Source organism: Sarcophilus harrisii, chromosome 2, assembly GCF_902635505.1.
Source record: "Sarcophilus harrisii chromosome 2, mSarHar1.11, whole genome shotgun sequence".
In the NCBI taxonomy this organism is placed as follows: Eukaryota; Metazoa; Chordata; class Mammalia; order Dasyuromorphia; family Dasyuridae; genus Sarcophilus; species Sarcophilus harrisii.
In genome coordinates, this window is record NC_045427.1 from 659,136,449 (window position 1) to 659,151,179 (window position 14,731).

The 14,731-nt window shown below is 33.2% G+C and overlaps 1 protein-coding gene across 1 annotated transcript in view; it reads right to left on the minus strand.

The window, feature by feature from the left end:
• Nucleotides 1–14,731, minus strand: part of LOC116421045 (transcription elongation regulator 1-like protein) — a 66,421-nt gene that overhangs the window by 19,600 nt on the left and 32,090 nt on the right. The window contains exon 4 of the mRNA XM_031949395.1: nucleotides 211–390. Within this exon, the coding sequence (XP_031805255.1) occupies nucleotides 211–390 (180 nt within the window). The remainder of the gene's footprint in view (nucleotides 1–210; nucleotides 391–14,731) is intronic.

Below are 14,731 nucleotides of genomic sequence, written 5' to 3' on the forward strand. Positions count from 1 at the left end.
CCTCCTCAAATATTACTATTATATTTGTTCAATCATATACTCTTAACAACAAGAGGCCATTTAAAATTTCTATAAAACTTAAAGTCAAAACAGTGCTTCAGGGAACATAATCCTTCCCATATGGAGAGCTCATCCTTGGGTGGGAATCAGCTGGGGAACTTTATATAAAATAAGATTTCACTTCAATGCAAAGCGAAATTTGACCCTTACCTGAGAAGGGGGCTGTCAGTAGGGGGATTTTGATGGGAGCCAGAGTCAGCAAATGGCATGGTTGCACAGTGGAAACCGAAGGTCCCCGAAGTCCCTCAGGTTCTACAGAGACCATGGCTGTAGATGTGATGGCAATGGCCGGATGCCTGCCAACTTGCTTAAGGCCATTTGGACATCCCACTGCAGGAAATGAACAAGCAGAAGAAGCTTAGTTTCCATTGGTGATAGAAAAACAAACAAGCAAATAACATTTCTCTAAGAATGTGAGGGAGGAAGCCCTTAAACAAAAGAAGCTACCAGGATCATGTCTGGGATTGTACACATAGTTAATAGCCTCACCCTGGGAGAACACTTAAAGGGACATCAAGAGGAAAGCTCTGATTTTTCAGATGGAATGATCTGTCCATGGTCAAACAGGAAAGACTGACAGGAATGGGATTTAAACCCTACTCTTCTGACAATCAAGCCAGTGCTCTAGTCAATGTGCTCTGCCTCCTATCCAGGAATATTAATTATTCAATCAACAAAAACATTCATCAGAATGTAAATAAATGTAAAATGAAATTTTTACCTAAAGGAACACTCATGAATTGGGCACAAAGAACAGTCACAAAATCACATGTTTTTAATGGCAATCAAAACAATGATAACACATTTCTATGACAAGGTTTTCATAGCATATCATTCTTAACTATCAACCATTTCCTCTCTCTAGCCCAGATACTGTTAACGCCATTTTATATATGAGAAAACTTATTGTCATGTGGAGTTACTTCCCAGGTTTTTATATCAAGTAAGTGTCAAAATTAAGATTTTAATGATGTTGAGACCTGTATTCTTGCTTTTAACCAAGACATCATAAAATAAATGCCAAAAACATTAAAAGAAGCCCAAGGATGGAGAGATCAGGGTAGCTGAGGAGAACAGGAAAAACATTCAGAGAAGATAAAACTTGATTGACCAAAGCCCAGAAAGCTGAGAATAATAATGGGTATAAAAGTTTATGGAAAGAATTCCACTGTATCCAGAAGAAGGGCAAATGATCAAGAGAATCAGATACCCTTTCTCACATCAAAGTGACAAGAAGCTATGTTCCCACTCTGTCACATAATAACCATCAATCAATGAATCAGTCACTCAGATGTTGGAAGGATGAACAAAGCCTGGATACCTTTATTGAAACAATCAATAAGTCCATTAAAATCTTTCAACTGGGTTAAAAAATATCCTTGATTCCTATATATGTTTTTTTTAAATCATTGGGTAACATGGAGTGACATCGTACACGAAGTATGTTCAGTTGAACACACAGATAATAAGTATCTGATCTCTCATGTACAAGACGTATGTAGGAGACACAACCATGTAAATTGTGGCTATATATAATCTCTGCATTCAAAGGTTTAAGTTGATAAGAATCAATAGATTCATATGTAAACAATATGAAGTAGTGACTGAAAAGGCATGAGAGAGAATTTCAGTTTGTTACCTCAGACAGTTTATGAGAACTTGTTATATGTTAGACTCTTCCATGTGTGAAGATAATTATGAGGAGGAGGAAGAGAAGAAAGAAGAGGAGGAAAAGTAACAGTTATGTAGCTAATTTAAGTCTGTAATGTACTTAAAGGAATGAATAGGAAGATGTATGAAAAATAATTTTTTTTTTTTACATTCTAGATCCCTTGTTAAGCACAGGAATACAAATATAAGGAAAAACAAACCAGCAAAAAAGAAAACCCACAGTTCTTTCTCTTAAGGGCATTGCTTTCTTTTATTAAATATATGTATATATGTATACACATAGACATAAATTTCATACATATCTATATAATTTATGCCCATGAGTATTTCCCTATTACTAGTAAATATTTTAGCATTAGCTTTTTTACAATTTGAGTTCCAAATTATTTCCTTCTCTCCCAAGCCTCCATCTCTCGCTGAGAAGGCAAGCAATATGATATGGATTATACAAATGAAGTCACACAAAACATATTAGCTCCCCTGCAAAAGAAAATACATACCAAAAAAAGAAGAAAAATGAAAGTTAAAAAGTATTCTTCAGTCTGCACTCATTATTGTTCATTCTGAATGTAATTAGTATTTTCTATCATGGATCTTTTGGGATTGTCTTGGATCATTGTATTAATGAGAGTAGATGTCATTCAGAGTAGACTGTCCTCAAAATATTGCTGTTATTGTGTATAATGTTCTTTACTTTGAATTAATTCATGTAAGTTTTCCAATGCAGTCTCCTCAAAGGAATAATAAAATAATATACTTATTTCATAGCATAACAAGGAACTTTTACAAGAAAAAAAAAAGAAAAGAAAACTTCTTATTAGGACACAGAGTCATTGTAGACAAATATAAAAAGACAGGGAAGGAAAGTCAATTAATATGCCCTTTAGAAACTATAATGCAATAAAAATAATTGTCCATTTAGGAATCCTCTCAAAAAATAAAAACTCAAACAGAAATTTTTCAAAGAAATCTTAAATAATGAGTTAAAGAACAAATCATAATAAATGAATGATTATGTGAAATAAAATTATAATGATGAAACGAGATACCAAAATTTCTAGGATGAAGACATTTATTCATTTTCATTCACTCAATAAATTTTTCATTTATGTTTAGATTAATGTGGAATTTTAGAGTAGGGATTCTTCATGCAATTAACTTTCCCTGTGTGGTTTGTTAGGCTTACATCTTTGGAATTATCCAGGATTTCTGTATGGAGGCATGTGATGTGTAGAGGCTTAATGCCATTAAGAAAATGTCTAGACTTTCAGTGCCAAAATGGTGAAGTAAAGAAGGAACCCTCTGAAAATCTGCCAAGTTCCCTTCCAAACAGCTAAAAAAAATACTTCAGAATTTACCTAGGAGCAGGAAAGCAGCCTAAAAACTTGGCAAGAAAATTCTGTCTTCCTACGGTGGAAAAGGGGTGAGATTGTTAGTTCCAGAGTTCCCCGACCAAGGGAATTCTGAACCACTCCTACCCCCAAACAAAGGGCATGCATCTCCCAAACGGACAAAATGATATCAAAGAAAGAGGATGCTCCAGGAGCTCCAGGATGATTATAAAAGTCCTTTAGGAACCATCTGGGTTACTTACATAGGGACTGTCTAGGGCAGCTGTCAGAAAAGGCAGTGGATCTCCAATTCCCACCATGCACTCTGGGTCAGGGATCAGAATATTTAGTGGATCCCCACAAAAAAAAAAAAAAAAAAAAAAGCCCATGGTAACTATAGAAATCAGACCAAAGGAGGAGCAATTATAGAGTTCCATGGATATATTAATGTGATTTGGCTAATGTTTTGATTTACTGCTTGAATACTGAGTCTGATTTCAGAACCTGGGTCCAAGGCCAGTGCAGGTGATTAGATGTTCAGACAAACCAGGCTGTGGGTTTGAGTAAGTTCCAAATTATACACAGCATTATTTGCTGGATGCTGTGTCCTTGTAATGATTTTCACCTTTTTTTGTATTGACTTTAACCACTTTAGCATGGCTTTGTGCAAACCAGCAGCCTTCTAGTCAAATGAGGTATCTGTTTAGGACAGCTAACACCCCCCCACACACACACAATGACCCCAAACACAAGAAACCAAAAAGACCTTAATCCCATTGCTAAGCAGTAGTGAAGCCCTCCGAAGAAGAAGAAGAAGAAGACAAAGAAGAAGAAGAGGAGAAATTTCTCATTGGAAAAACAAGTGATCTAGAAAATAAAATACTGGACTAAAGAAAGAAAAAGAAAGAAAGAGACAAAGAAAGAAACAAAGAAACAAGGAAAGAAAGAGACAAAGAGACAAAGAAAGAAACAAAGAAACAAGGAAAGAAAGAAAGAAACAAGGAAAGAAAGAAACAAGAAAGAAAGAAAGAAAGAAAGAAAGAAAGAAAGAAGAAAGAAAGAAAGAAAGAAAGAAAGAAAGAAAGAAAGAAAGAAAGAAAGAAAGAAAAGAAAGGAAGGAAGGAAGAAGGAAGGAAGGGAAGAAGGAAGGAAGGAAGGAAGGAAGGAAGGAAGGAAGGAAGGAAGAAAGAAAGAAAGAAAGAAAGAAAGAAAGAAAGAAAGAAAGAAAGAAAGAAAGAAAGAAAGAAAGAAAGAAAAAAAAAGAAAGAAAGAAAGAAAGAAAGAAAAAAGAAAGAAAGAAAGAAAAAAGAAAGAAAGAAAGGAAAGGAAGGAAGGAAGGAAGGAAGGAAGGAAGGAAGGAAGGAAGGAAGGAAAGAAAAGGAAAGCCTGAACAACATCTTTCAAAAAACCATCAAAGAATATTGTTCTGATGTTTTAAAACCAGGGGGCAAAAAAGGAATTTAAAGAATCTATTAATTACCATCTGAAAGAGATCTTAAAATGAAAGCTCCCAGAACATCATAGCCAAATTACAAAACTCACAGATTTAGGAAAGATTGTAAGCAGCAAAACAACAAAATAATAAACAAAAACAAAACCCAACAAGTCAAATATCATAAATTTACAAGCAGGATTACAAAGTATTCGGCAGCTTCCATATAGAACTAAAAGGATTAAGATAAGATATACTGGAAAACAAAGGGGTTTATTATGACAATCAAGAACGAATCACCTAACCAGCAAAATTGAATATCCTCTCTAAGAAGAATAAAAAAAGTTATTTAATGAAACAGAACACTTTCAAACCTTTCTAATTAAAAGAATAGAGATGAATCATATACATAAACTGTTTATATTTCTACACCCAAGATAATAGTTGTTACTTAAAAATGTTATTACTATAAAGTGATTTAGAAGGATTATGTATAGACAAAGAGTGTGGCTATAAGGTGACATTGATGGAAGATACTACCTCCCCCCAAAAATGAAATAATGGAGCAAGAAAGAAAATTGCACTAAAAGAAAGGGGGAAATGGAATGAAGCAAATCATCCCACATAAAAAAAGAATGAAAGAGCCATTATAATGCATTATAATGAAAGGGTTGGAGCTCAGTTTACACTCAATCTTAAACCTTATTCTCATCAAAATTGACTCAAGGAGGGGATAACATAAATTCAATTGGATGAAAAAAAATTCTATCTTATGTTATTAGGAAACAAAAAGAAATAATAGCAGTGGGGGGGGGATTGATAAAAAAAAGAAGGTGATGATCAGAAGTAAAACACTTTTGAGGAAGGACATGGTGGAGGGTGTAAGAGATATGGAGACAAGATGAAAATAGCATGTAGAAAAATGCAGTGAATCATCATAACTGTAAATATGAATGGGATGAATTGTCCCATAAAACTGAAGCAGATAGCAGCATGAATTAAAAAGCAAAATCCTACAGTATATTATTAATAAGAAACACATTTGAAGTAAAGAGATACATATTGGGTAAAGGTGAGCAGAATTTATTATGTTTCAGCTGAAAGAAAGAAATCAGGGATAACAATCATAATTTCAGTAAAAAGCAAAGGCAAAAATTGATCTAATTAAAAGAGATAAGGAAAGAAACAAATCCTGCTGAAAGGTACTTTAGACAATGAAGTCATATCATAGGAATACTAAATATATACACTAAATAGTATAGCATCTAAATTTTTAAAGGAGAAGTTGAATGAGTTGCAGAAGGAAAAAGAAAATGAAACTATACTAATAGAGATTCAACTTTTCCCCTCTTGGAACTAAATAAATGTTTAAAAAAAAAAAAAAACTAGAAACATGTTAAGGAGGTGAATAAAATTCTGGAAATCTTAGATATGATAGATTTCTAAGAAAATTGAATGGGAATGGAAAGAAAACTGCCTTTTTCTCAGAAGGACATGGTTTCCTCCCAAAAAAATATGGCCATATATTATTACATTAAAAATTTCACAACCAAGTGCAGAGATAAGAAATGCATCATTTTCAGATCATAATGCATTAAAACATATTAAATAATGGATAATAGAAAGATTAAAAATCAATTGGAAATTAAATAATCTAATAAGTGATTCAAGAAAAAAATTATAGAAACAATTAATAATTCCATTTCTAAAAATGGCTACAATGAGAGAAACAACTGACAAAAATTCATGGGATGTACTCAGGGTGGTACTTTAGGGAAGAATTATATTTCTAATTACTTACATCATAAAATAGAAAAAGGCAGATCAATGAATTAGGCATGTAAGTGAAAAAAAAAAAAAGAAAAAACCTAGAAAAAGAACAAATTAAAAATCTTCAATTAAACATTAAATCTGGAACATCAAAGGAGAGATTAATAAAACAAACAAAATCAATGCAACGAAAATTATGAGAAAAACAGAATTTCTGATTTAGAAATGTATTTGCAACAAGTTTATATCTGATAAAATGTTCATTTTCCATATCTATATCTATATATATGTAAAACTGAGTCAAATCTATAAAAAATACAAATCATTTCCCAATAGATAACTGGTCAAATGATATGAACAGACAGTTTTTGGACAAAGAAATCAAAGCTAGCTATAATCATATAAAATCCTCTAAAACATGACTGATTAAAAAAAATTCAAATTAAAACAACTCAACTACCACCACATAATAATAAAATTGGCTAATATGCAAAGAAAAGGAAAATAATAAATGTAGGAGTGGAAATGGGTAAAATTAATATAAATACTTATGCATTGTTGGTGAAATTGTGTACAGATTCAACCATTCTGGGGAACAATTTGGAATTGTATACAAAGGGTTATAAAACCATCCATAGCCTTTGACCAAGCAATACCACAATTAGGTTTGCACCACAAAGTGAGTTTTTAAAAAAAGGAAAAGAACCTATGTATACAATGATAATCAAATCAACTCTTTTACTGGTAGCAATGAATTGGAAATTGGGGAAATGTTCATCAATTGGGAAATGGCTGAACAAATTATTATATATGATTGATTAAATGCTGTTTTTCTTTAAGAAATGACAAACAGGATCATCTCATAAAAGTTTGGAAAAACTTACATGAACTGATGTATAGTGAAGTGAACATAACCAGGTGAATGTTGTACACAGTTACAGCAATATAGTTTGATGAAGAACTGTGAAAGGCTTAGCTATTCTCACTAATACAATGATCCAAGACAATCTCAAAAGACAAATGATGAATGAAGCATGCTATCTGCTTCCAGAGACAAAATTGATTTTGCTCGAATACAGACTGAAGCATGCTATTTTCTCTTTCTTTCTTTCTTTCTTTCTTTCATTTTTATAATTTTCTTTAAATATTCTTGTACAAAATGACTAATAGGAAAATCTTTTGGATCATTTTTCATTTATATAATCTATGTATATAACATATATTTGCTGTATATAACCTATATCTGATTGCTTTCCATATCAGGGAGGGGGAGGGAAGAATTGGAGGGATAAAATCTGGAACTCAAAATCAGTTAAAATAAATAGGAAAAACATTTTAAAAATTAAAAGAATGGAGATGACCAAAAAAAGTCATCCATTGTTTTCAGTACAACTGTGAAGACATATTAAATGATACAAAATGAAGTGAGTAGAATCAGGAAAATATTGTACAAAGAAACAGCAATATTTTACAATGGCCAAATGTGAAAGCCTTAGTTATTATGATCAAGATAATGATCCAAGACAATTCTGAAGAATCTATGATGGAAAATAAATCCTATTATATTTATATCCAGCATTAATATATGATTAATAATGAGTGAATATTTAAGCAGGTCATTTTTCACTTTTTGTGTTTGTTTTTATTTTTATTTCATCAACATGGCTCAAACAGAAATGTGTTTTGCATCACATGTATAATCAGTATTATATTGCTTGGCTTCCCAGTGGGTAGGAGAGGAGCACAAGGCAGTGAAAGAATTTAGCCATCAAAATATTTTAAATGAATGTTTAAAATATATAAGTAGGTGCATTAATTTTTTTAAATATCATTCTCAAATGTAAGCATATAAAAAAGTTAACCTTCATGGAAAAGATCCCACTAGAGTAGAGTCTTGAAAATAACCAGGGATTATAATAGATGAACATGAGGAGGAAGATGATTCCTGGCTTGGGAAACAGCAAGTACAAAGAAATATAGATGGGAGATTGAGGGTCAAATATGAGAAGCAGTAATCAGGTCAATTTTCCTGTATCACAGGATATGAGAAGAAGAAGAATATATGTATGGAAAAATATATTGGGTATAAATTGTGACAGATAAAATGAGAACAGAAGAGATTATATTTGATCCTAGAAAAATTAGGTAGTTATTGGATTAGGTGAATTGTTTAGGTGAATTATTTGGTCAAATATGCACTACAGGTTTTCCTTTTGCTAGTTTAAAATTTTTCATCCCTTCCAAGGCACTTTAATGTAATCTGATCTCCTTATTTATTCATTCCATTTTGGATTAGCTTTAGTTAATTAAGGCAAGCAGTAAATACAAATATAATACTTAATACCTGTCCCATACATATGTCTTGGACTATAGGCAAACAAAGTATTAGGCAAACAAAGACAAAAAATAAATAGCACTGTTTTAAGACCTTATTTTTCTTAGGAAACATCATCCACATTTATAAGTATAGGCAAAATACACACAAAATTCTTTGTAATAGAGCTACTATCAACCAATCATTAGTATCCATATATAAAGCTGAAAACTTTGACTTTATCACTTCCACCCATTGCTTTTATTTTTACGTGAAGGTGATACAAGTACATTAAAACTGCAATTATATGATTCTGTCTTCAAAACTTATATAGATGATAGGATTATAGATCTGTAGATGGAAAGTAATTTAGAAGTTCCCAGATCCCTTATTCTGCAGATGAAGAGAAAGAACTCCAGAGAAGAAATGTGATTAAGGTCACATAAATAGTGAGCTAACAGACCATTCCTCTCCATCCAATAAAAATTTGTCAAGAACCTATTGTGTCAGGCACTGTGATAAGTGATGAGATTGCCATTAATAAAAGAAATAATCTTAATTTTATTAATAAAAAGAAAGACAGTTTCTGTCCTCAAGGAGTTTACAATCTAAAGACAGAGACAATACATAAAAGGAGGAAGAAAATGGGGAAGTAGAGTGGGATGGGACACCAGTAGGACCCAAGATGGGGATATTTTGTATTATGGAGCTGGAACCAGGCAGGTGCCAAATCCTGAGACTCCAATTTTTGCTTGAACCAAAGGAAATTCTTGAGAGGAGTTTGGTACTCCATCCTCTAGCATTTCATACAGAAGGAAAAGGAGGAGCCAGAGTCAGTCACGGCTTGAGATAGTAACATACTGGGAGCTTGGAAGTGATGAACCTAACTAGGGAAGAGTATTTTGTCCTCAGAGTTGAAGCCAGCCAGGGCAACAAATGATAGATGAATCTGTATGTGAATGCTAATTATTTGGCTATTATTGTTAGCAAAAATCCATGCATTTTAATAATTCCAAGGGAGCTGATCATCTTTATAGTAAGAGACCATTTTAGTAAATGTTAGAGTAGGAATATAAATCCAAACCCTCAGACTTCAAGTACAATGCTTTTTCTTTTATACCATGATTTCCTCCTGATATTTCCAGATCCCATTTTTTTAATCATCCCGGTTACTTTCTTCTGAGCTCAATATATTGTTTCTATATTCCTTAAAAATTGGTTTCAGAGTTTGAATACAACACTGAAAAAGCAACCAGACCAAGGTCAAATATATAACAAAATGATTACTTCTCTTGTTTGGAATACAACATTTCTTTTAGGGTAATTTAGCATAAGATTGGCAGTGGTTTGAGTTGCAACGTCACAGAATTGACTCAAATTAAGCTTATTATATTCTATGAAAAAGCCAAAACATTTTACAGTAGATTGATTTTCAGCACATTTTTTCCTCTTTCTGAGGTTAATTTTTTTTAAGAAAACAAATATAAAACATTGTATTTAGTCTTATTAAACAGTATTCCACTTAGCCCAATCCTAGGCAAACTAAATTTAGCCCTCAATCAAAGAAAGGGGAATGTTTGTATATTTTAAAAGTAAAGATTTATTATATTTTAAAAAGAAAACAATACAACAATGATTTTAACTCCTAGGCTGATGAACCAGAGTTCTCCTTGTCTAGACTATTATAATCTATTTATATCCAGACTTTCATCCAAAGTATTATCTACATTTATTTGCTTTATCTGCAAATCTACCAAGTACTCATTACTTAATCTTTCATCAAAATCACATATAAAAAATTTAAACAGCACTGATTTCTTGGGCATGCTAATAAAGATGTCTTTGCAAATTATTATCCATATACTATTAATGAATAGTACCATATTTTACAAACATATACAGAAGCATATTCTGGAAGACCTTGTTAAACATGGGCCTAACTCAGGTCAACCAATTCCCTGGTTCTTTATGTGCAATAATGGAACAAATGAAATGCCTATAAGTCAGATAATCATTAACAAAATTATATTTACTGATAAGAAGGAATGCAAATGATGAATAGAAAGAAGCATGGGAAGATATATATGAATTGTTGCAGAACTTAATAAGAAGGACCAAGAAATTAATACATAGTTAGTATAATAAAGTAAATGGGAAGAATAAACGCAAAAAATCAAGAGTTAACACTCTCAAGATTTTAAATATCATGCATAACTCAAAGAACAAAACCTGATAAGACTCCCATAAATAATACCTTTGCAGAAATAGGAAGCCAATATCTTTTTAGACTTTATCAATGTTTTAATTGACATTTTTCCCTTTTATTTCTAAGAAAATATTCATTAAAAGAGATGGATTTGTAGAAGAATGGGGAGGGATGCTGGGGGAAATTATAATGATGTCTAAAATGATATCAATAAAAAACTTACTTTAAAATAAATTTATTTATGCATCATAGGAGAGAATATTTATCAAGGAAAAACATTGAGGAAATTGAAGTGGAATCAACTAAACAAAGGTCCTTTTTCTCAGTGTTCATTGTGATTATCCAAACAAAACACTGCTAGAGTTCCCTCTGTATACTTTGGACTTAGGTTACTAGGAAAAGGTTACTCAGGAAATTCTAAGCCTCAGGTCTAAATAAATAGGTCTATGTGATGAGTGATGTCAAATCATTGCAGTTCACATTGGCTCTCTCAATGAAAAAAATTGTGAATATAAACAAGAGTATTCATAATTGTAGTTTGTTCTTGTTCTAGTAGAGGACTATGACCTCAGGGAGGGGATGCCAGGACATGCAAGTGAACTGGATTGAAGTGAGGGTCTCTCTGCAGGGTCACCTGCCTCACTTTCCCGTCCAGAGGCCAAATGTTGATCAAGGTGAGTGGAGATGGCCCTGGCTGCAAAGGGAAACCTGAGCCTTATTAAGCTAAGGTCTTCAACAGGTATCAGCTTGACTGAGACAACACCCATTCAGTGATTAAAACCAACTAGTTAACAATTGAGGTAAAGAATCTCCCCTTTCACCCAGTATCCAAAAGTCCTATTAAATAAATAAATAAATAAATCTAAGAAGGAAAGACCCTCAGTTTCTGGCCAAAGCAGAAATGAGTGGTCTTTACAGTCAATCTAAATCAATTGGGACCCAGGTATCATATCCTTACCTACACATGCTCCTAAAAGCATCCCCCCCTTTTGCTCCTCTAAACCTTCCCAAGATATCTTGGGGTTTACCGGTTAGATTTTTGTCTTAAGGACAAGGCCTTAAACCAAAAGCAATCTGATTCTAACTGGCCTCCAAGCCCCATTTGCTCATCCTTTAATTCCTGATCAACTCAATCAGACTGAGACCTATTGAAGACTTAGAGAAAGCTGGTCTAATAATGGAACTCTGGTCATTATAAATCTATGTAGAAATGTATTTTTTGTTAGCAGTTTCAACCAGTGACGATGATGATGATGAGCATGAGGATGAAGATGACGATTTTGATAATGATGGTGATGAAGATGGTGATGGTTGTTCTGATGATAATGAAAACAATAACAAAAACAACTTGTCATTTATATTGTCACCTTCCCTCCACATAAAGAGGATCCTTTCAGTCGTAGCTCTCTCATGACTCGCATGTAAAGTGTCTGAAAGTATTATCTGATTGACAGATGTCAATCATTGTGGACCATATTTAAAAATGAATAAATTTCCCAAATTTTAAAGCATTTATTCTAAAAGTTCCTTGTCAGTTTTTGAGGAAACTGAGTGTGAAATGTGGAATGAAAGGTAAAGGTTCCAACTTCTCTTTCAAAAAAAAAACTGTTGCAAGAAGAGTCTTTAAGAAGTGATTGCTGGTAGATTTGGAAAACTTTGGCTTTGTTGATCAACTGATCTCCAGCTTCATTCAAAGGAGAAAAGCGAAAGGAGGAGGATGGAAAAGAAAGAAAAAGAAAGGAATACTATTATCTAGAGTCAGACTTAGTTCAAAGAGATTTAATTCTTTTCAGATTCTGACTCAAACAACATTAGTCTCTCCTAAATTATTTTCAATAAACATAACTTGTGGATCTCTCATTCTCAACAGAGAAGCCATTTGGAGAGTATCTAATTCATGTCTCTTTACTTTCCAGAATGAGACAGTGAAGTCTGTAGATCTGAAATTACCCATTTGAAGAGGTGATGGCCTTAACATTGGCAGAGCTCAGAGCAGTCTGCCGTGCTCCTGAGCCTCTGTGCTTGTTCTTTTTAATCTCACCATGCTCAAAAGTGTCATTCCTCCTTCATGGGAAGCTCAGAGGCCCCTGTTATAAACAGAGGCCCCGTTTCCGTTTCTATTAAAAATTAAAGTAGGATTTAAATCATTCTAATCATTCTTACTTTTTTTTTTCTCAAAGAAATGACCCTTATTTAATATTGAGTTTTTGCCCTTAACCTAAAGAGCAGGATCAAACTTTTAGTCTGCTGTATATAACTTTAGGAATAAATTTTTAATGGGGGAAAATCGTAGAGTTCAAAGATGGCATAGTATGTTAAATAAACAAGAGAATGACTGGTGAGAATCTTTCTATTAGGAAGAAAACCTAATTTGACAAACACCAGCTGTTGCTCTCTCTGTGCTGAGCTATGTATTCAAAAATATAAACAATCATTAGTTTATTATGTCTGTTTAGCAAATGCTTTCAGCTCATGTGGCATCCTTCAGGCAACACACACCAACTGGCGATCTTGCTGAAAAGATGCCTGTTTGATCACCAGAGCCCTGGAGTTTGTACAATTGGGTTTCACATAGCATCGCCTTATTGACTTAAAGGAACCTCTTGCCTGTCAAGAGCCCTTGAAACTTTTACAAGGAAAGGAATTGGGGAGAGGGCTATTGCCACTGGAGAGGGATGATCAGCAGCTCAGGACATTTCTGCATAGGCCTGATTTTATGCTCCTCTCTATCTGAACATGGCAGTGAGTTTAGGGGGATTAGTTCCCTGTGTATTTGTAGGTAATAGATTGTATACTTCACTACACTATTTTTAGAGATTACTGACATTTTAAAAATTTACACATACACGTGCACATGCAGATATAGATGTAGATTCAGAGAGACAGAGACAGACAGAGAGACAGAGAGACAGAGAGACAGAGAGAGAGAGAGACACAAAGAGAGAAAGGCAGAGAAAGAGAGAAAGAAAGAGAGAGAATGGTGTTTCAATATGGGCACATATATACATAGGTATACTCTTGACTTTTAGACTTGAACTTTTTCAAATTTTTAATAAAAGAAAACTAAAATTCTACATTAAAGGTCTATGCAAAAAGGATTTGATACAATGGTTATTTAGAAAATCGTCTGGTCTAAGATGTAGGTTTTAGAATATACTGAGTTTTCAATGAGAATATGCATATACACACATAGGTATATACATATGTATAAATGTGTGTGTGATTCTAATTACATATATATATAAATACTAAATACATATATATATATATATATATATATATATATGTGTGTGTGTGTGTGTGTGATTCTAAAATCTTAAGTAGATGAAAAAAAAAAATCTAGGTTATCCCTTCATTTTATAGATGAGGAAAATACTACAAAGAGATGATTTGACTTTTGTACAGCAGCTGAGCTAGTCTGATGACCCAGATCCTTTGACTCCAAGCTTCCAACTCCATTACACTGCCTCTATCCCAGCGAAGACTTTCCTGGAGGAAAGTCCTGCACCCAGCACAAAGGCCCTCTATAATATTCCCAGCCAGATGTCACTCAGCCTTTTCCTGAACCTCTATCAATGAATTCCTCAGGATCTTGTGAAGCAGCCCATGCCATGTTCATACAAGTTAAATTGAAAACCATTATTCCTTGTAGCTGAGTTGAAACCTTACTCACTCTAATTTCTCCACTGGCCCTGGCTGTCTTCTTGGAGAAGTCCACAATTAATCCATTTCAACTCTTTGAAATAACATCCCTTCATAATTTTTTTAAACTACCTTCCAGCCTTAGTCATTTGTTCAATAGTAATTTCTAAATTGACTACTATGCAATAAAGATGAAAGAGATAGTTAAAACACTATTCCTGCCTTCCTGAATCTTGTAATCTATCAGAACTTTATCTTCTTTTCTTTCTTTTTTTTTGTTTTATTTCTTATTTTAACTTTCAAAT